The sequence below is a fragment of the Castor canadensis genome, chromosome 3 (assembly GCF_047511655.1).
Source record: "Castor canadensis chromosome 3, mCasCan1.hap1v2, whole genome shotgun sequence".
Taxonomy (NCBI): Eukaryota; Metazoa; Chordata; class Mammalia; order Rodentia; family Castoridae; genus Castor; species Castor canadensis.
In genome coordinates this window covers 80706006-80727826 of record NC_133388.1, presented here as the reverse complement: position 1 = coordinate 80727826, position 21821 = coordinate 80706006, and the positions used below count along the sequence as shown (strand labels likewise).

The window sequence follows — 21821 nt, the reverse complement described above, 5'->3', positions numbered from 1 at the left end:
TCCGTGCTGTGGCTCCTGGAGACCCCAGTCATTCTAGAAACCACGGTTAACTGCAGAGTCTGTGGACCACTGGGCAGAATGGAAGTCCAGTACCAAAATGATAACCTTTTAGTGAAAGTTGACAAAACCCATGGGATTGGGTCTTCCCATGAAGGACTAAATGCCTCAGGCTGATTCTCCAGCCATGGTCAGGCCTTGGAGAGAGAAAATGTGGACACCTTTTGTCTACCTTAAATCCTTAAGCCTTTCCATGCTCCTGAGTCCTCAAAGCTCTCATCCAGAATACATTCCTGCCCATACGCCTGTTCATGAGACCCTATCTCAAAAAACCCGCCACAGAAAAGGGCTGGTGGAGTGGCTCAAAGTGTAGGCCCGTAGTTCAAGCCCCAGTACCACAAAAGGAAGGAAGGAAGAAAAAAAGAAAGGAAAGGAAAGGAAGAAAGGAAGGAAGGAAGGAAGGAGAAAGGAAGAAAAATAAAAACAGACCTGTCCCATGAGGGTTGGTGTGAGACTAAATAAGCTAGTATGTGTACCTGCCATATAGCAAGTCTTATAGAAGTGTTACCTATGATTTCAGGATAGCTGTGGGAGAGCTGAGCCCTAGGGCCATAAAATCCTCCAAAGCACCATCCCTCCCCACCCCGGTCTCGTCTAGCAGTGGAACTGCCAATCCCATGAGAGGAAGGAGAGGTCTGGGCTGCAGGAGCGGGTTGGTTGTGGTTCCTGGAAGGCAAGGACTCTTTTGTGGCACACCCAATGCCCAATTACACCTTATCTGGCTGCTGCATGAAGCAAGTGCCCGGGAAACACTAACCCGAAGAAGAAAGTATTTTCTTTCTGCCCCACCCCCGGGGGTGGAACGGTCGAGGCGCCAGTCTGAGAAGGAAGTCATTCAGTCACTTGATTTAGGGGGAACGACCCGGAAAGCGGAATCGCTCTCTCTCTGCAGACCCTGTCCCCTTCCAGCAGGAACCTCTGGCTTAGAAGTCACTCCAGAAGCCTCCTGCTGCCTCCACACCTAAGAGCTCGATGTCCAAGTTATGGTGAGGGAGAAGTGAGCCTCAGCCTGCAACCCACGCAAGGCGCAGGGCAGGAAGCCAGAACTGGAGTGGGGAGCGGGCGGGGACATTGTCACGGGGACTGGGGGAAAGCGGCGGGCGCCCCGGGCATTGCTCCTCTTTCAGGATCAAGAGGGCCTCGGCTACCCTGGTGCCCCGCGAGGAACTGAAGAACCCAACGTTTGTCGGCCAAGGCGGGTTCGGTGCGGTGTTCCGGGCACAGCATAGGACTTGGGGACATGATGTGGCAGTCAAGATTGTGAACTCGTGAGTGACCCCAGCTGCGGGCTGGCCCGGATCCTGCCCCGGAGGCAGAGCCACTGTGCTACCCGGCCTGAATGAGGGAAGGGAGGGATCCTCCCCGGGCTCACTGCAGCTCTCTCCTGGAGTGTAGGAAGGCCGTATCCAGGGAGGTGAAGGCCATGGCAAATCTGCATAGCGACTACGTGTTGCATCTGCTGGGGATCACCGAGAGCCTGCAGTGGGACTGGGTGTCCGGACCGGCTCTGGTGACGGGATTCATGGAGAATGGCTCCCTAGCAGAGCTGCTGCAGCCGGAGTGCCCTCGGCCCTGGCCGCTCATCTGTCGCCTGTTGGAAGAAGTGGTGCTTGGGATGTGTTACCTACACAGCCTGAACCCGGTGCTCCTGCACCGGGACCTCAAGTCCTCCAACGTTCTGCTGGACAGAGATCTGCACGCTAAGGTCAGAGCACAGCCCTAGAGCTGCTCCAGCCCCACCTTCCAGACAGAAGCTGTGGAGGCCCTGGCTCAATAGCTCCCTCTGAACACAGGACTGCCCAGGCCTCAAGGTCCAGCCACCAGGTGCTAGAGGCTCTGACCGGCTTGGGTCAGTTCCACAGGACCATCCCACCAGTCCTTCCAAAGATCCCAGGCTGACCTAGTCCAGGAACCTCAGACAGACCTAGGCTGGACTGACCTATAGGGGACCTGAATGTCCCACCCAAGGCCTCACTGGCTTTCCCTCACCTCTTACCTTCTTACCCTTTACAAAGCTGCACCTGAACCTTCTGGGGGAGAGGGAGAGAGGATTCTGGAGGCTGTCTGCCCTCCTTTATCCCATACCTTTTCCTTCTTCTCTTCCTTTGCAGCTGGCAGATTTTGGCCTGTCCACATTTCAGGGAAGGTCACAGTCAGGGACAGGGTACTGGGAGCCAGGGGGCACCCTAGCCTACTTGGCCCCAGAACTGTTAGCTAATGTAAACCGGAAGGCCTCCAAGGCCAGTGATGTCTACAGGTAAGGTACCCACCCCAAACACACATCCCAGACTTCTACACCTCTCCGGGCCTTTCTAGGGGAGAGGTTTCTTGCCAGTGGTTGGCCAGGCCTCCACCTTGTGTCTCCTGCAGCTTTGGGATCCTCATGTGGACAGTGCTGGCTGGAAGAGAGGCTGAGTGTAAGACTCTAGGCAGACTCTGGACCCAGGTGCCCTCCTCCTCAAAGCCCCAAGTTCTCCTTTTCCTCCTCACCTCCCCCCTTGGGCACACTCCTTGCTCCTGTCCATAGTACAGCAGGTATCCTCTTATACCCTGATCCCTTTTCTTATCACCCCCCCACCCCACCCCAGTGGTAATCCAGACATCGATGGTTTGTGAAGCGGTGTGTGAGAGGCAGAACCGTCCTTCGTTGGAGGAGGTGCCTCCATCTAGCCCTGAGACTCCCGGCTTGGATGAATTGAAGAAGTTGATGCAGCACTGCTGGAGCCATGAGCCCCAGGAAAGGCCCAGTTTCAGTGGTGAGCTGGCCATTTCACTGGCAGTTGGAGTAGGCTTCAGTCTGTTAGCAGGGGCCTTTTCCCAGGGGGAAGAAGATCTGCTCACCCACAAGTCACTCTGCTGTCTTTCAGATATCAAAATCAGCAAAGCCTGCTCCCTGGTGGAGGACAAGATGGATGTGGCTGTCTCCAAGGTCAGTGTTCTATACCATCCCGCACTCAGGACTACGCTGCTCTGGGAAGGCACGCAGGGCTCCCTTGGCCATTCAGTGACTCCCCACTCATACTGCCTTCCATTCATCCCTCTCCTCCCCACCCTGGCCCCTGAGTTCTTGAGCAACAGATTATGGACCAAGAAATGACTCCTTTAGGTGTACTCTTAGCTCTCCCAGTTCATGCCCCGCAAGCAACTCCTGTCTCTGCAGGTGAAGAAATTTCTGTCTGAGCACAGGAGGTTGTGTGCCTCAGAGCCAAGCCAAAGAGGGACAGAAATGGATGGATCTGGGGAAATCACAGGAAGCCAGAGCCCTTGGACTGGTTCCCTGGTTTCTGAGATGCTAAATAGCTTGAATCTAGAGGAGTCACCCAGCTCAGTTCCTGAAAGATACACGAGCCTTACTGAGGGGAACAGGGCACAGGAAGAGCACGTTCAGCATGCCAGGACAGCGGGGATGTCTTCCAGTCCAATGGCTCAAACTTCCCAAACTCCAGAGACCTCACCTTTCAGAAGCCAGACACCCACACCCATTTTAACTGGGGCTGTAGGTCCTGGCCCCCAAGGGAACCAGGTGAGACATTGACAAATCAAGGGTATGTCCTCCTGCTGAGGACAACTTGGAGTCTGGAAGGGAACCAGGCACCAGAGCAGGGTGCCTGAGTGCTCTGTGTATTGTTTGCAGGGGACAGAGAGAAATGGCACTAACTGGTCCTCTTGGGCCCCAAAGCCAAATCCAACAACAGGTACTCATTCCCCACTCCCCTCATTTCCCCTGATCAATTTTTCTACCACGTTCTTCCTCAACACCTGCATATAGATCCAGGGTACTTTGGGGGTGGGGAGAAAGGACTAGGGATCATCTAACCCAATCTTCTCATTTCATTTTTCTTTTTTGTCTTTTGTTTCTTCTTTTTTATTTTCTTTCTATCTTCTCATTTAATAAATGAGGAAAATAACGCCCGGTGGGAAACCATCCCAGGTTTGGCACAGCCTGAGTTTGCCCTCTGGATCTTCTGACTTTTTTCCAGTTACCAGCTCTAAGAGCCTTCACCGGTCTATTGTTACTATGGTGGTCCACTGGACCTCCCAGCTGGACCCAAATATCAGTCACCACTCCTCTTGAGCTTCTCCCAGGTCAATTCTGGAGAGGCAGCCTGAAGGGGAAGGCACAGGGCACACTTTCACCCAGCCACTGTGGCAGAGTGCAGACTTCACACTTGTATTTCCCCAGGGTGAACACAAGGCGCCCTTGCCCCTTGATGCCTGCTCATCTTGTCTTTCCACCACTAAACCCTCTTACCACCACCACTCTTTTCTCTTAAAGGGCCATCATCTATTAGCCTTAACAACTGCGTCGGGGTGCAGATTGGAAAACACAACTCCATGACTATACAAGGGAGACCTGTTCTGCCTGAGCAAAGCGTGGCACCCTCCAGCATGGGTAGGGGCTGGCAACCCCACAACAAGTAGGTTCAAAAGAAAGCCTGAAAGAACCTGAAGACTGGAGTGGGCCACCGAGTATAATCATTGTGAAAATAAGGCACCTTCTAAGTTGCTAGCAGGGATCAAGGCAACCAGCAGTCTCCTCCTGTGACCCTCAACATCTCCCTTCTTCAAGGGCAATTAGGCCTGTGCCCAAACTGACTTTGTGATTTGCCTCCAGGAGTCAATAAATGTGAAATAATGCCAGCCAAAGCTGGTTGCAGGAGTCTGAGTCATCAGTCATGGACGGGAAGGACAGGGATGGGGGTGGAGGGGACAGGAGCTGGCCACCAGGGATGGGGAGGCACTGCAGCTTGGCCAAGGCAGGAAAGGGGTTGCTGGGGGCTGGCTATAGGCAAGCTCCTGGCACACAAGGTCAGGGCCCAGATGGTGGCAGGAAGGAATCCCAGAGGCCTGGTTCCCCCGTGTTCCAATCTCAGGGTGGAGTGCTTCCTCTAGAGCTCACCCCACCCTAAGCCTAAACTCACAGGATAGAGGCTAAGGTCTTACAGTCCCCCTTTTTCTCTGCATTTCAAGCACCAGGCTGCAGTGCCTTAGAAAGGGGAGACAGACTTCTCTGTGACAATTTGCAGATGCCAGTTCTTCTGCTGCCCTGCAGGGTGCCTTCAGGGTCAGCTGCTGCCTGGTCACCTCCCTCCACCACACAGGCTCACTGCATACCTTGCTATCCAGGCAGGGAGACCTTTTTAGTCTCGGCTGGTGTCCAGCTATATCCAGCTGACGCTCAACAACACAGACCTGCGGGGCCAGGGAGCTAGAGAGGGCTGGAGAACAGATAGTTCAGACTGGGCCCCAGCGATAACAAAGAGGCGCAGAGAGTCAAGTGGAATGAGACCCCTGTTCTGACCTAGAGCCCAGCCCCCATCTGGCACCAGGACCCTGTTCTTCCCTGCATTCTGGCCAGGCTTCACTCCAGCTCTCCTTAGGTCTTCCCATATCCAACTGTTCCGCCCCCATTTTGACACATCCACATCAGGCCACCCCACCACATTGTGTCTCATCGTTCACATTCCCTTTCCCTGAGGAAGCCTAGGGAAAAAGGCAGTGGTTAGGAGACACAATCCGAGCGGGGGGAGGAGGTCAGGGGTGTCCTGATCCGGCACGGGAAGGGGCCGGCCTGTCCTGTCGAGGAAGTGGGAGGGGGCCCGCGGCGCCAGAAGGGCAGCGCCTGTCGCCCAGGATTCTGAGCCACTAGCGTAGCGGCCAGCTTGACTCCACAACAAGTCCCCCAGCCTCCCTTCCCGAGCCTAGCCGGCTCAGCTTCAGAAGCGTGGCACGCAGTGAGTTGGGGCGGGAAGGGAGAAACCAGGGATCCCTGCTAGCCGACCCCAAGTCCTGTCCTGCCCCAATCCTCCCACCCCAAATCCCGGCCATGAGGCCTTTGCTAAGGCTGTTTCTCAGTCTGGGTTTGAGCGAAGGAGTGGAAAGAATTGGGAAGTCCCGTCTCTGCCAGCTGGGAGCCGGCTGGGAGGCCGCAGGAAGTGCCTGGAAAGAGACGGGATTGCCTCGAGGTTGGGGACGTAGGTTGGAAGGGGCTCGGGGCAGAAGAGAAAGGCACTGTGGAGCCAGCCGGGCTGCAACAAGTAACCCAACGCCGGGTCCTCCCCAGGCCCGAGGATTGGGCGGCGGAGACCATGGCCCGCTTCTTCAGCCCCCCGCCACCCCCCAGCGAGGACCTCTTCTACGAAACCTACTACAGCCTGAGTCAGCAGTACCCGCTGCTGCTCGTGCTTCTGGCGATCGTGCTCTGCGCGCTCGTGGCGCTACTTGTCGTCGCCTCGGCCAGCGGCAGGGTGAGACGGGCCTGTTATCCTCGGCCTACTGCGACTCTGCTTCAGACCGGGGGGAGAGTCACCGCCTAGGGGGCATTGGGATTTGCGGGGTCTTATTATGGGGCTTTCTTTGTTAGGTGGTAGAAAGAAATCATTGAACCTTGCTATGAATGTCGTGACCCTGGGCAAGTCACTCCACCCTCTGCGCCTTGGTGTCTGGCACAGGGAGCTAGAGTCCTGAATGCTTCTCTGTGGTCTACTGGTTCTAGAAAAAGGAGAAATCCAACACCGGATTTTCCAGTTTTCCAGGGGGGGGAAATTGTACTTAAACCCTGGGGGAATTTATTTCCTGATTTGCTCTCCTTCTCTGGGAACGTGGGACACTTGTGCCCACAGAGTCCCAGAAGGCATCTCCCATCCCGCTTTCATTTAGTTCCCTACTCCCACACACACCAAACCGTTTTTAGTTTCTCTTTGGGGAAGAAGGGGGTCTTCAATTCGGGAGTACCCTGCTCTGGGTTTTCTTTTCAATTCTGGGTGGCAGGGTGGGAGAACCACTGGGTGTGGTCAATCCTTGCTTGTTCCAAAGTCCGGAAAGAGACGGGGACGTGGGGCAGGAACAGCAGGTGGCAAGACCTCAGCCCTGGACAGCTAGGGAAGGTGTGAGGCCAAGGCGAGACCCTGGCGCCCCCTGCTGCTCAAGCTCGGCTTCGCGCCTTCCGCTAAACTTGGAAACCACCTGCTTCCGGGCGGAGGATTCTCCTGAGCAAATATGCGGGATTTGGAGACAATGATTTCCTGGTGCTGTCTTCTGAGTGAGGATCGTTCACTTGCCGTTCGCGGGGTGGAGGCTGCAGTTACCGCCTGACAGATAAGAAAAGAGCGTGGATGCTCAAATATCCAATATAGTGTTGGAACCAGGTCTTCCGGGTAGATGACCTGTCTCAGGCTCACCAACGGATGCAAGCAAGATATTAGGGTGAACCATGTGAGATTGTTCTGTCTGCCGATCAAATCATCAAGATAACGGCAATTTCTCACGGCTCAACCAAATATGAATGGCAAGCAGAGGTACCCTGCTTCCTTTTCGTACTTGGGTCCGAGACACGTCTCAGAACTGACCTGAAGGGCCGCCCGCACCTCCTCCATCTAATTCGTTCCCCCTTGCCCCAGGTGAGCTCCCCAAGCTTCCATCTCAACCTTGCCTCACCTACTCTTTCCCCATAGGAGCTGACCTCAGACCCTCGCTTCTTGACCACTGTGCTGTGCGCTTTGGGCGGCTTCTCGTTGCTGCTGGGCCTAGCTTCCCGAGAGCAGCGACTGCAGCGCTGGACTCGTCCCCTTTCGGGCCTCGTGTGGGCCGCGCTGCTGGCTCTGGGCCATGGCTTCCTGTTCACTGGGGGCGTGGTGAGCGCCTGGGACCAGGTGAGAGGAATGGCAGGCAAGGGATGGGGAAGCGCCCTGGCCTGCAGCTCAGCTCAGGCATTGCAGCTGCCCACGCCCTGCCCCAGGTGTCGTTTTTTCTCTTCGTCATCTTCACTGTGTATGCCATGCTGCCTCTGAGCATGCGGGACGCTGCCGCCGCAGGCGTCACCTCGTCGCTCTCACACATCCTGGTCCTCGGGCTGTACCTTGGACCCCAGCCAGACTCCCGGCCTGCGCTGCTGCCGCAGGTAAGCACAGGCAGCGCCCAGACCTGGCTCTGAGCTGTGACTTCAAGACAAGAGGGAATACTGCGGGGGCTGACGGAGTGGCTCAAGGGTTAGAGTTCCTGCTTAGCAAGCGTGAGGCCCTGAGTTCAAAACCCAGTGCCACCAAAAAAAAAAAGAAAGAAAGAAAGTGAAGAGGCAACACTGGGTGCTGGATACAAACACCCCCCCAACAGTGCCCACCTGAAGCTGGTACACCAATGCAGCGCGATACCTACTGATCCCAGAAGGGGGCTCTGAGTCCCGGGAAACAGTCATGGTTCTCTCACCAGGGAGTAGGGGTGTGGGGACAGAACCTTCACAGAAGAGGTAAATCAGAACCTGAGTAGTTTTGTGCAGCTGGAGTGGCGGAAGGGGTTGAGGATGGTGGAGAAGTATTTCCAGCAAAGAAAACATTGGTGCAAAGGTTTATAGATCTAAGAGACCATGTTGGGCCAGCAGCCAAGAGTCCAGAGCAGGGAGCATGGAGGAGAGAAAGGAAATGCTCCTGCAGATGTCACAGCGCACCATTTGTCCTGATACTCAGTTCTCTAATTGTAGAACCTGGTCAAACTACTCACATAGATAGTCCCAACCTCACTGGGTCCTGCTCTCTCTGAGACTAGCCCTCACCCACAGCTGGCAGCAAATATGGTGTTGTTCCTGTGTGGGAACCTGGTAGGAGCATACCATAAGGCGCTGATGGAACGAGCACTGCGTGCCACATTCCGGGAGGCACTCAGTTCCCTGCATTCTCGAAGGAGGTTGGACACTGAGAAAAAGCACCAGGTTAGCTGGGCCCAGGGGGCAGGATGGGACAGATACGCAAAGAGAAGAGTTAATATTACCCAAGTGGGCGCCTTCCTGCAGAGTGACTTTGGGCAAGTCACTTGCCCTTCTACAGTATTTCCTCTTTTGTGTCAAATGTGGCTATTACCAACCTTGGAAGGGTGTAGCTAGGCTCAAGCTGAAACTAACGAAAGCACTAAGCACATTCTTATATTAGCTGAAGAACTCTAATTCAGGAATTCAGGTGTTGACACTGATCCCTAAAGGGGATCAGTATAGGGTGGGGTACTGAGCCCTGCTATATGCACCAACAGGGCCTGGGGGAGCACACTGGTAGGGGTGGGGCAGTTTCAGGCTCCTGGGTAGTTTGGAGGCCTGGGGCTTCTGGCAATGGAGGAGGAGGGAGTGTTGGTGCTCATAGCAGTCTCCGCCAGGAGCACCTTCTTTTGTCAATCCTTCCTGCCTACCTGGCCCAAGAGATGAAAGCAGAGATTATGGCACGTCTGCAGGCTGGACAGGGGTCACGGCCAGAGAACACGAACAACTTCCACAGTCTCTATGTCAAGAGGCACCAAGGAGTGAGGTATGAGGAAGGATAACTGGGCAGAGGGGCCCGTGGACTGAGCCCTTGGCCCTACTGACTCTGTCTGCCCTGCGCAGTGTGCTGTATGCTGACATCGTGGGCTTCACACGGCTGGCCAGCGAGTGTTCCCCTAAGGAGCTTGTGCTCATGCTCAACGAACTCTTTGGCAAGTTTGACCAGATCGCCAAGGTTAGGGGGCCTCCCTCCCCACCTAGGAATCTTCGAACACCCCATTGTGGGTACCCCTTGCATTTTGAGATTCTAGCCCCATCAAAGTCCAGGTAGGCTCCCAGATACTCCCATGGGAGTAGGAAACCCTCTCAAACATTCTCAGTCAGGAAGCCACTCACCATGCACCTCACACCTCATACACCTCAAACATCTCTATAAATGCACCAGTCACAATGTCCCCACATACACTCAGAGCTCCAGCATAGGTGTCTCACAGACATCACATACAAAGTTGAGGTGTTCTAACCTTAGGAGTCCCTTCCCAGACAAATTCCCGCCCTCTGCAGCTTCAGCGTGGATGCAACCTAGTTTGGGGGTCTTTCTCCAAACCTCTCAATCTCAAGACTACTTCTGTGTATCCAGATCGGGGTAAGCCCTATATATGCCAAAACTGGGGAGGACCACAGACATCCTCCAGCCCATGATTATCAATTCTGAAACAGAAATGTGCAAGAGAGATCTCAATCAGCCCCATATCAACTTAGAGGGAGTCCCTAGATCTGACCTAGACACTCCCTACCTTGGGAGTCCTTCAGAAGTACCACACTCGCTCCCCACTTTTCCCAACTCCCTCCTACCCCTCTGGCCTCTAACCAGGTTCCTCTACACACCCACACACATACTCCCAGGAGCACGAATGCATGAGGATCAAGATCCTGGGAGACTGTTACTACTGTGTCTCAGGGCTGCCACTGTCACTGCCAGACCACGCCATCAACTGTGTGCGGATGGGGCTGGACATGTGCAGAGCCATCAGGTCAGTTGAGACTTGGGGGGCAGGCGGGGAGGAGGGGGGCACAGAGGGATGGATGTGGGAGGGGCAGGCGGGGTGGTGGAGTCCTCCTTGAGAGGAGGAGGGTGTGGCACAGGAAAGGTTGAAGGCAGGACTCTGCTCATCCCACACGCACTGTGCTCAGGAAACTGCGGGCAGCCACTGGTGTGGACATCAACATGCGTGTAGGCGTGCACTCAGGCAGTGTGCTCTGCGGAGTCATCGGGCTGCAGAAGTGGCAGTACGATGTCTGGTCCCATGATGTCACACTGGCCAACCACATGGAGGCAGGCGGTGTACCAGGGTGAGATCAAGGGCACCAAGCAACCACAATAAAAGGCCCATCAGGCCACCCACATGCTGACACCCTTTTCACAGTTCCTTAATGAGCAGAACTCCCTGGGGCTCAGGGAGATTTGCAGTGCTGGGAGGGGAGCCGGGAGTACCTCTTATAACATAGGGTCTTTTTTTTTTTTTTATGGTGACTTAGTAGAATTCTTTTTTTTATTTATTTTTATTTTTTTGTTATTCATATGTGCATACAATGCTTGGGTCATTTCCGCCTCCCCTTACCACCCACTCCACCCCCTCTGTCTCCCCCCACCCCCTCAATACCCCGCAGAAACTATTTTGCCCATAGGGCCTTTTTGAAGTCACACCTCCAGGAACTGTCATTGAAAGAAATGAAGGGTTTGGAGGCCCTCCCTCCTGACTCTCACTGCTCCCTTCCAGACGAGTGCACATCACAGGGGCTACCCTGGCCCTGCTTGCAGGGGCTTATGCTGTGGAGGATGTAGCCATGGAACACCGGGACCCATACCTACGGGAACTAGGGGAGCCTACCTACCTGGTCATCGATCCTCGGGTAAAAGCCCAGTTTGGGCTCTGTGGGCTAAATCAGGCAAACCACCCACAAGCTATGCCAGAGCTTGAGTTCCTATGTCCTAATGTGTATGGGGGTGGGGACAAGTGTCCGAGGGGTGTGGGGAGGATGGGGAAGGTCCATGATCTTCACTCTCAGATTTCACATGCCCCAGGCTGAGCAGGAGGAGGAGAAGGGCACCGCAGGAAGGTTACTATGCTCTTTGGAAGGCCACAAGATGCGCCCATCACTACTGATGACTCGCTACCTGGAGTCCTGGGGTGCGGCCAAGCCTTTTGCCCACCTGAGCCACATGGACAGTCCTGTATCCACCTCCACCCCACTCCCGGTACGTGTACCTCCATTTTAAACAGTGACACTTAAGGTAAACCCACTTCCATTGTCTTGTGGTTTCACTTCCAGCCTCCCCCGAAACCTCAATGAGTCACTTGATGATTTGTGACATCCCAAGATCCTGAACTGTCTGATTGCCCCAATCATTCCCCCTCTTTCAGACAAAGAGCAAAGGTCTCTGCTCTCTGAGCTCACCTCAGAAAAGATGCAAGATCCCCATAGACACTGTCTATTACTCCTCAGCCTCCCCTTCTCCTACACCCCAAAGGGAAGCAGACTCTGCTTCCTCCTGACTCTGATTCCAGCATTTCACACCCATTGCACCAGAAAATGCCTTTGTTTAACTCAGTTCCTGCAACTGCATGCTGTCTTCTTCAATCCCTCCTAGGGATTGAATCCCCACTAGGGAGGCAGGGGCAAGTTGGTTGCCTCTACTCCCTAGCACTTGCACATGTGCAAAATGAGGTAAGAGTGAAAACCATACATGCCCTTGAAGAAGGAAGTGCTATGAACAGCATGGTTGTGGAAGAGGAGAGGAAGTGAGCATAACCCTTGTCTAGGTGAAGCTAGAGCAGAGATAGTTACTGGCTGACCCTATAAACAGCGTCTTGAGTAACCAGTGGCCCACAGGCTAGTGAAAGAGTCTGGATCTCCCCCACTGGCTGGCTCTTGGGGCTGATGTGAGAACGACCCTGTCCTCTCCAACCCCATGAAGGAATCAGGTCTTCCCTCCTAAAGCCATGCACCAGCATTAGGTCCCTGTCCCCTCATCCTGCTCTGCACCGTTTTACACTTTCTTCCCAAAATCTGTTTAGAATTTCCAGCCACCTTTCTGCGGACCTCCTGAGTCTTGTCTACTGGATATACCTGCTTAGGTTTATGGAATGTCTTCTAAGTATTGTATTGCATTCCCCACTTCTTTCCCATCCAACAGAAATGAAAACTAGAGATCAGTGAACATTGGGAATGAGGGGATATTGGAGGAGCGGTTCAGAGGAGGACTTAATTCTAAGCCTCAACCTGGGGAAAGGGAGAGATAGAAGGGTTAAGCTGGCAGGAGGGAAAGAAAGAGAGACTTGAAGGCCTCATGGACTGTTCTAGCATGAGGTCTCCAGGATGAAGGAATGGTATGAAAGGTTTTCTACAAACCCAGAGACCATGAGATAGACTTGGGTGCAATTCCTGCAGTAGGAATGCACTGCTAGAACTCCTGTCACTCCATTGGTGTGCAGGCTAGGAAGTATCAGGGTAAAAGAGCAGGCACTTCCTGTTCAGGGGTATCTCCTAGGTGAGGCAGAACCTCATTATCCCAGAAACTTCACTTCTCACCCCTGAAGTTCCAGGGCCTCAGTCAAGTGTTAGTCATCCAGACAATCACCATCAACTTAGTCTTAAACAATGCGGAACTTTGAAGTGGTTGAGTAGTGCTTGTGCTAGGAAGTTTCATTCATCCACCAATCCCTCCACAATTTTTAAGCACCTACCCTATGGTAGCACTAGGCTAATTCTTGAGAAGATAGACTTGAATAAATTTTTTTTTCTGCCTTCAAATAACTTACAGGCTTTGGGGGATAGGTTGAAAAAAGTTAGACCTAGACATAGATAAATTGATGGGCCCACACCAGAACCTACAATTCCGTCTCAGTATCTCGCTCTCCCCCTTCTCCCTTTCCCATATACCAGGGTTTGGTTTTGAGGATGATGTAACCCTGTGAGCCTGTTTCTAGCAGATGAACCAAGGGGGTCACCATACTTCTTGCACTGGACCATGGCCCACAGAACTTCACTCTTTCCCTCGGTGAATGCTTTTTTTTTTTTCCCTTCTGTAACCTGTTCATTTTCATCTCTGCATACACACCATGTATTTCTTTTGGTAAAGAAAAGAATGACTATAATCAGGTTGATTTCCCTTGCTCTTGTCTATTCCTTGTTATCCACCTCCACCACATCTCAGCTCAGCCTGACTGACCTCACAAATGAACACTCTGCATTGTCACTTTGATTTGAATGAAGGACTTTTTTTTGGCATCCAAGGGTGGTAAGAAAGTCCCTGCCTTTGAAATCTGCAGTCTTTAGGGAAGGTGAGATACAGAGACTCAACAGTTACTCAAGCATAGAGAAGATAAAGGGTTGACCAGCTGGGTCGTGGACACCTTGAGGGCCTACATGGTTTAAAGACCCTGGGAGTCTATAGAGTCAGGAGGAAACTTTAAGAAGGAAATGGAGTTTGAACTGCCCCTTTATGGGCAGGTAGGATTTAGTGGGGGAGAGAGAGAGAAGTCATTAGAAAAAGAAACAAGCAGGTCAGATGCCCAAGGCCAAGGACATATGTAGAACATGCAGTGAAGTTCACAGAAACAATGCTCTACATCCCCCCATGGAGACAAGAGTCACCCCCACCCCCACCATCTGTTCTCCCCACAGGAGAAGGCCCTGGCTTCCTTCAGCCCCCAGTGGAGCCTTGACCGGTAAGGAGACGTGAGCATCTTTGACAATGCAGCTGGGTGGGTTGCATCCTTCCTGGGGGACTGCTTGGCTTTGCCCAGGCTTTTGAAGGTCTCCATGGTAACAGGTTTGGCTGTCACTGTGCAGGAGCCGCACCCCCCGGGGACTAGATGATGAGCTGGACACTGGGGATGCCAAGTTCTTCCAGGTCATTGAACAGCTCAACTCTCAGAAGTACGAAAAGCAAAGAGGGCTGGGAGGGCTGGAAGCCCCGAAGTTGTGTGGTGGAGGAGGGCTGTTGCTCCCCTGAGACTCTGTAGGGAAGTGAGGGGCTTTTCTAGAGGGAGGCCCACCTGACCATTTCATCCTGCCCTCTCCCTGTCCTACCCTGCCTGGTCTTCTCTGGTTCTTACCATCCCCCACCTCCCACCAGACAGTGGAAGCAGTCAAAGGACTTCAACCTACTGACACTCTTCTTCAGGGAGAAGGAGATGGAGAAACAGGTAAGCTAGGAAAATGGACACCAAGAGATTTCCCAATTTTAGGTACTTGTCCTTCAGGAGGGGTTAGGCCTTGAATCCCTGCCCAGGTTTTATCAGTTTCTGGCCCTGGGATGAAGGGCTTGTGCCTCTCTTGGAAAGGAAAGTCATCCATAGATTTGAGTTATTGGATGGTTGTAGGAAGAAGGGGGGAAGCTCCTTGGAGAACCAGTTAGGGCTACATAGAACTGAACTGGAGTGTGGGGCAACGAGGCTGAGGAACAACCCCCCCCCCACACTCACCTGGGACTGACATATTCAAGGAGATTGTCAGGACTGATGTTCCGTTTCTTCCTATCCCTACCCTTCCAGTATCGGCTGTCTGCACTACCCGCCTTCAAATACTATGCAGCCTGCACCTTCCTGGTTTTTCTATCCAACTTCATCATCCAAATGCTGGTGACAAACAGGTGCGAGAACAAATAGGCAAAGGAGGTCCTGGCTCTCATATACTGATTCCCCTGTTCTTCCTGACCCCTGACCCACACTTTCTTCCTTTGTCCCCTTCCTCTTAACCTCAGACACTTACCCAGAGAGGAAACATGTTATAGATAACCAGTGATAATCAGAGTCCTCATCTTAATATTGTACATCCTGGAGGCTGGGGATGTAGCTCAGTGGTAGGGAGCTTGACTAGCCTTCATGAGCCCTGAGTTCAGACTCTACCACTGAAAAAATTGTACATCCTGATCACTTTTACATGGCTATCTCTCTCAGCTCTAACAATAGCCTCATGAAGAAGGTTGTGTTCCCGCTGAAAAAGCTCAACTCTTACAGCAAATGAGTGAGCTTAGAAAGTACATCTACTTTCCTAGGCCACTGGGAAGGGTAAGGTCTTGTTGAAAGCTCAGGCTGGGCTCAGTGGCTCACTTCTGTAATCCCACGTACTTGACAGGCAGAGATCAGGAGGATCACCATTCAAGACCATCCTGGTCAATAAGTTAGGGAGACCCCATCTCAATCAATAAGCTGGGTGTGATGGATGTGCCTGTGATTCCAGTTGAGGGAAGCCATAGGTAAGAGGATCAAAATCTGAGGCTGGCCTGGGGCAAAACACAGGACCCTGTCTGAAAAATAACTAGAGCAAAAAAAGGCTGGGGGTGTGCCTCAAATGGTAGAGCACCTGCCAAGCGGAAAAAAAGAAAAGAAAAGAGCTTTTGTGCAGAGATGTGTCTGATTCAGTCTCAGCCAATCTTGTTAATCCCATGCCACCTTTAGTATTATCCCACCTTATTGGTTCTTATTCCCCCCAAATACTGCCCTAATCCCTTCAGCATTCCCAAACATCAGAACATTATGTTTATTAGCACATCAGGCACCATCAGCAGCTAAGCTGGATCCCCAAGACCACCTCCTTCCACTTCTACCCCCCCCACCTCCCAACTAGATGGCCCAGAACCATCACAGCACAGAGAACCCAGAGCCCCTCCTAGCACTTCAAGGCCTCCCTCTTGTCTTTCCTTAGGCCTTCAGCTCTGGCCATCACCTATAGTATCACCTTTCTCCTCTTCCTCCTCCTCCTCTTCATCTGCTTCTCAGAGCACCTGACGGTAAGGTGGGCCTGGGGGTGGAAGTGGCAAACTGGAGCCCTAGCCATGGCCTGGCCTGAAGAGGGCACCCCAGCCTCGTGGCTAAGACACCTGTGCTCCCTCCACAGAGGTGTGTCCGGAAAGGCCCCAAGATGCTTCACTGGCTGCCTTCTCTATCCAGTCTGGTGACCACACGGCCAGGACTACGAGTAGCCCTGGGCACTGCCACTATCCTCCTGGTCTTCACCATGGCCATTGCTAGCCTGGTGAGGGCAAAGAGGGTCTTATTCACCCCCATCATGACATGCTGAACCTGCCAGGAACTGAAAGGGGATCCTGGATCTGGGAGGACAGTTAGACTAAGGCCAAGGGATGCTAGAAATGTGCGTGTGTAAAGAAAAAAAGTATAGTCACCCACATTCCACCATCTGAACATAATCATTGCTAACACTTTGATGGATGCCCTTCCTATCTTTTTCCTATGTACACACTTATTACTTATTTGGCTTATTTTTATAGAACTTATCATTGTTCCTAGAATCTATCCCTGCAGCTGGTGGAGTGGCTCAAGTAGTAGCACCTGGGGACAAGTGTGAGGCTCTGAGTTCCAATCCCAGTACTGCCAAAAAAAAGAGTGGGGGAGAGAGAGGAAGGAAGGAAAGAGAAAGAGAGAAGGAAAGGAAAAGAAAGGAAAGGAGAAAGGGGAGGGGAGGGGAAGGGAGGAGGAAGAAAGAAAGAAAAGAAAGAATTATATCCCTGAAAAGACCTAGATATCTAGAAATCATCCCCCAAGTTACAAAAGAGAAAATTAAGACCCAGAAGGGTTAAGTGGCCAGCAATAGCTGACATAGTGGATCCATGGCAGACCAGTACTCATGACACCTTCCTACCATCCTCCTACCAGAAGTAGCAGGATTCACCCCTCATAGGAGGTTGGCCCTAACTCATCTGTAGGTCAACCAAAACCCAGCTGAAGCCACTATTGTGCCAAAGGAGTTACCTGCCCCTCAGCTCATCTCCTTCTGTAGTTCTTCTTACCAGCATCATCAGACTGTCCCTTCCTGACTCCCAATGTGTCATCCATGGCTTTCAACCTCTCCTGGGAGCTGCCCGGGTCCCTGCCTCTCATCAGTGTCCCAGTGAGTGTTCCTGCACAACCCCAGATCTCCTTCCCCAGACCCTTCGTCAGTCCCCAACTCCACCTCTTGAGCTAAAGAACACTCCATCCTATGGACTGGAATAGACATAAGTAAGACATACCTACCATCTGTTTGTGTGGGTGACAACCCCTATCCCCCAGATAGGCCTTGGGCCCTGGGAGGGACAGGACAGGAACCTTCTGGTGTTCTCCCACCCTTTCCTGTGGGACATGCCCACTCCTGACCACCTTGCCTGGTTCCACAGTACTCCATGCACTGCTGTGTGCTGGGTTTCCTCTCCTGCTCCCTCTTCTTACACATGAGCTTTGAACTGAAGCTGCTGCTGCTCCTGCTGTGGCTGGTGGCCTCCTGCTCCCTCTTCTTGTACTCCCATGCCTGGCTGTCTGACTGCCTCATCGCCCGCCTTTATCAAGGTTCCTTGGACTCCAGGTGAGAACGGTCACTTTACAGAGGTTCTCAGGCCTATGGGGATGGGGTGAGATGGAGCACAGAAGAGTTGTCCTTGCCTCACTGACATGAACCACCCACCAGGCAAAGGGGGAGAGGAGCTGGGGACTACATGGGCACTAGAGGCAGGGAGAAGGTCATGAAGAAGAGACAGAGCAAGGGACAACCTGATCTGTGATCTCCTCAGGCCAGGAGTGCTGAAGGAGCCCAAGCTGATGGGAACTATGTCCTTTTTCATCTTCTTCTTCACCCTCCTTGTCCTGGCTCGGCAGGTAAGTCACCCAACTCAGAACTCCAAGATCTCCCTATGAATGGTGAATCTGGAGTCCCCATATTGGTGACTCTCTCATCTCCAGGGTTAAACCCAAGTGGTGTGCTCTTTGGAAGCTTCAGTAAGCCTTCCTGTCCCTTTCTTGCTTCTGTACACCACAATTTCCTCAAGTTCTTCCCACCCCTTCCTCCTATGCCTAAATCTGGGAAAGGAGATGCTTGTTAGAAAAATCTGATCCCAGTTACTTCGGAGGCTGCGATCAGGAAGATCATAATTTGAGGCTAGCCCAGGCAAATAGTTCACAAGACCTCATCTCCAAAATAACCAGAGTAAAATGAACTAGAGGCAGGGCTCAAGCCGTAAAGTACGTGCTTTGCAAACACAAAGCCCTGAGTCCAACCCCCAGGCCAAGATGGAAGGGAGGGAGGAAGGAAGGAAGGAAGATCTGCTGCTGATTATGATCCCTGCTGACCCTCCCCAGAATGAATATTACTGCCGCCTGGACTTCCTGTGGAAGAAGAAGCTGAGGCAGGAGCAGGAGGAGACAGAGACAATGGAGAACCTTACGCGGCTGCTCTTGGAGAATGTGCTCCCTGCACACGTGGCCCCCCAGTTCATTGGCCAGAACCGACGCAATGAGGTAACTCCTGACCCCTGAATCCCAGATGTCAGAGGGACTAGATGAAAGTCTTGCCCATCCTCTCTAACGCCCCCACAGTGGGTAGGCAGTCAATTACCTAAGCCTTTATCCCTGTCAGATGCCTTCATTTTCATAAGATCTTGGGCTGTTTTTGGGGAGCACAAAATGTCTGCATTTTAATTTCTCACCTAGAAGGGGCATCTTTTCCAACTCATGGCCACTCCATACCTTTCAGAAGCCTATCAATTGTGGATGCGTGTTACCTGGAGGATACAGTCTACCCATCTCTCTAGCCTCACACTAGCCAATGTGGGAGCCATTAGTTATATGTAGCAATTCAATTTTAAATTTAAATTAATTAAAATTTTAAAATTCAGTTCTTCAGTTGCACCAGCTGTATTTCAAGTACTCAACAGCCACATGTGGCTAGTGGCCGCCATATTGAGCCACTCCACCAGCCCTTTTTCGTGATGGGTTTTTTCGAGATAGGGTCTCGAAACCTATTTGCCCAGGTTGCCTTCAAACCATGATCTTCCTGATCTCTGCCTCCTGAGTATCGAGGATTGCAGGCGTGAGTCCCCAGCTCCTGGTGATTTCCCAGACTTAAGTCTCCACCAACCTATTCTCTGTTCTCAAGATTAGAAGTAGTTGTACTTCTGCTTTCTTCTTTATAGAGACAGGGAATCTTATAACTGATCTTGTTGCTATCTTCACACTGGCTATTAGAAAGAAAGCTAAGAGCTAGAATCCAGGACACCCATTTTGGGAACCAACCTCAGATCTGATTCCATCTTTACGATTTTACCCTTATTTTCCCTTTGTTGTTTTATTTTATCTTCCAGATAGTAGCAATCTTTGTGAGCTAACTTAATTGACAAAATGCTTTTCACCAATAAGATATAAAAATAATTTCCACTGACATGATCCCAATTCTAGCTGTAAGACCCTTAATGTAGCTATGAAGTGATCTTGACCCCAAACTTCTGTCCCCTGGGATCACCAGGACAGCAAATCTTTGACTCCTAAGACACATCCTTGGGGTAGCCTGTGACTACTCCTCTCCTTCATTCTCAGTCTTTCATTTTTGTTTTTGTGGCACTAGGATTTGAACCACAGCCTGCTAGGCAGGAGCTCTTACCACTTGAGCCACTTTCCCCACCTTCCCAATCTTTCTTAATCAAAAGGACAGCCTGTCATTGTGGTGCATACTTGGAATCCTACTCAGGAGGCTGAGGAAGGACGGTGGCAAGTTTGAGACCAGCCTAGACTATATAGCAAGATCCTTAAAGAACAATAATTGCCAGACGCTGGTAGCTCACACCTGTAATCTTAGCTACTTGGGAGGCTAAGACCAGGAGGATTAAGGTTGGAGGCCAAATCAAGCAAATAGTTCAATAGACCCCCATCTCCAAAACAAAAGTAGCAAAATGGACTGGTGGTGTGGCTCCAGTAGTAGAGCGAGTGTAGATGGAGGGAAGAGTGTACTGTGCAGACTCAGAAAGGGGAAGAACATGACATGTGCCCTTACTCCAGCCTACTACCCCACAGGACCTCTACCATCAGTCCTATGAATGTGTTTGTGTCCTCTTCGCCTCAGTCCCTGACTTTAAGGAGTTTTACTCTGAGTCCAACATCAACCACGAGGGGCTGGAGTGTCTGCGGTTGCTCAATGAGATAATTGCTGATTTTGATGAGGTAACATCTTTTTTGTTGTTGTTAGGACTGGGGTTTGAACTCAGGGCTTTGTGCTTGCAAGGCAGGCACTCTACTGCTTGAGCCATACCTCCAGTGAGGTAACAACTCCAAGGGTCTCCGAGACCCTATGTCCTAAATGCTAGAATTTCCCACTAATCTCTCCTCTTGCCCATGAGGCTAAATCTATCCCCTAACCCCTCCAGCACTCCCTCTCCTCTTCTGATGCCCCAGCTCTACCCTTGCCAATGACATTGCCCACTACCAGCTCCCTCCTTCTTGCCACCATCCACAACCCCATAGCCCTGTCCCTCTCCAAAGGCCTAGGGCCAGGCTTCTGGGAGGGGGAGAAGGAAAGAGCAAGAGAGAGTGGGAACGGCCTCTTCTCTATACAGCTGCTCTCCAAACCCAAGTTCAGTGGTGTGGAGAAAATCAAAACCATTGGCAGCACCTACATGGCAGCCACAGGCTTAAATGCCACCTCTGGACAGGACACACAACAGGTACAGCAACCCTTCCTTATCTAGCAACCCTCCTATGGGCTCTCATTGGTGGATTGGGTCCATAGGTGGATTTATTCCTGTGCCCTCATTGGCCCATCCTGGTGGGCGGGCTGTTGCCAGGATGCTGAGCGAAGCTGCAGCCATCTTGGCACCATGGTGGAATTTGCAGTGGCCCTAGGATCTAAGTTGGACGTCATCAATAAGCACTCATTCAACAACTTCCGCTTGCGTGTGGGTGAGGGATCACAACCCCCCCACCTAGGGTAATGTGGTTATGTGTGCCTCCTCACCTTCCCAAGTTTGTCTCACTCCAAATCCTTTGTTAGTGCTCCACCTCACTCTAGGACCCCCTCTCCAGACTCACTCTCTTGGATGAGGAATGAAACTGCAGGGTCAGGAGCTAGTGTTTCACCCATTCCATTCCCTAAGCCTCACTCCTCCATCCTGCCACCTTCCTCACCTTTAAGGCCCCCAGGCACTTCCTCCTCCCCAGTTCCTTTAGCTTCCTCTTCTTCTCTCCCTCTTTAAAGTTCCCCGCTTCAGGGCCCCTCTTGACCACATTCCTTGTCAGGATTGAACCACGGACCAGTAGTGGCAGGAGTGATTGGGGCCCAAAAGCCACAATATGACATCTGGGGCAACACAGTGAACGTGGCCAGCCGCATGGAGAGTACAGGAGTCCTTGGCAAGATCCAAGTGAGAGAACCACATTGGAGGCCTGGGGGAGAGGGCTAAGGTTACAGCCACACTGTACTCCCTCACCCCTCTCCAATCGCAGGTGACTGAGGAGACAGCTTGGGTTCTGCAGTCCCTGGGCTATACATGCTACAGCAGGGGTATCATCAAAGTCAAAGGCAAAGGGCAACTCTGCACCTACTTCCTGAACACAGACTTGACACGAACTGGACCTCCCTCAGCCACTCTAGGCTGAGCGCCGCCCCCCCACAAGACCTTCAATTAAGACACTATGGGATGTCTGGAGTGGTTGGTTTTTTTGTTTGTCTGTTTTGGTGGTACTGGGGTTTGAACTTA

General features: G+C 52.2%; 2 protein-coding genes across 7 annotated transcripts; both read left to right on the top strand.

The window, feature by feature from the left end:
• The first annotated feature begins 737 nt into the window (after positions 1–737).
• Ripk3 (receptor interacting serine/threonine kinase 3) lies at positions 738–4644 on the top strand. Its single transcript, XM_020162889.2, has 10 exons — positions 738–1043; positions 1185–1325; positions 1453–1762; positions 2169–2314; positions 2428–2474; positions 2646–2813; positions 2925–2986; positions 3218–3580; positions 3692–3752; positions 4334–4644. The coding sequence occupies exons 1-10, from the start codon at positions 1030–1032 to the stop codon at positions 4477–4479; spliced, it is 1458 nt and encodes a 485-aa protein (XP_020018478.2). The 5' UTR covers positions 738–1029; the 3' UTR covers positions 4480–4644.
• A 1033-nt stretch (positions 4645–5677) lies between these two features.
• Adcy4 (adenylate cyclase 4) lies at positions 5678–21770 on the top strand. 6 transcript variants are annotated; one of them, XR_012446205.1, is made up of 27 exons: positions 5678–5792; positions 6122–6305; positions 7512–7709; positions 7796–7957; positions 8612–8761; positions 9196–9344; positions 9422–9533; positions 9863–9944; positions 10173–10332; positions 10493–10651; positions 11080–11212; positions 11385–11558; positions 13988–14031; positions 14156–14242; positions 14442–14511; positions 14860–14957; positions 16013–16097; positions 16205–16342; positions 17105–17215; positions 17481–17665; positions 17871–17955; positions 18436–18594; positions 20143–20289; positions 20682–20789; positions 20910–21052; positions 21361–21485; positions 21568–21770. XR_012446205.1 is itself a non-coding variant. In XM_074068271.1 (27 exons), exons 2-27 carry the CDS (start codon positions 6147–6149, stop codon positions 21718–21720), a joined length of 3273 nt encoding a protein of 1090 aa, XP_073924372.1. In that variant the 5' UTR covers positions 5678–5792; positions 6122–6146; the 3' UTR covers positions 21721–21770. The 6 variants fall into 6 exon arrangements, 4 of the variants coding, with proteins under 4 accessions (XP_073924372.1, XP_073924371.1, XP_020018501.1 ...); XM_074068271.1 differs by having other exon boundaries at positions 9271–9344; positions 20910–21024; XM_074068270.1 differs by having other exon boundaries at positions 20910–21024.
• The last annotated feature ends 51 nt before the right edge of the window (positions 21771–21821 follow it).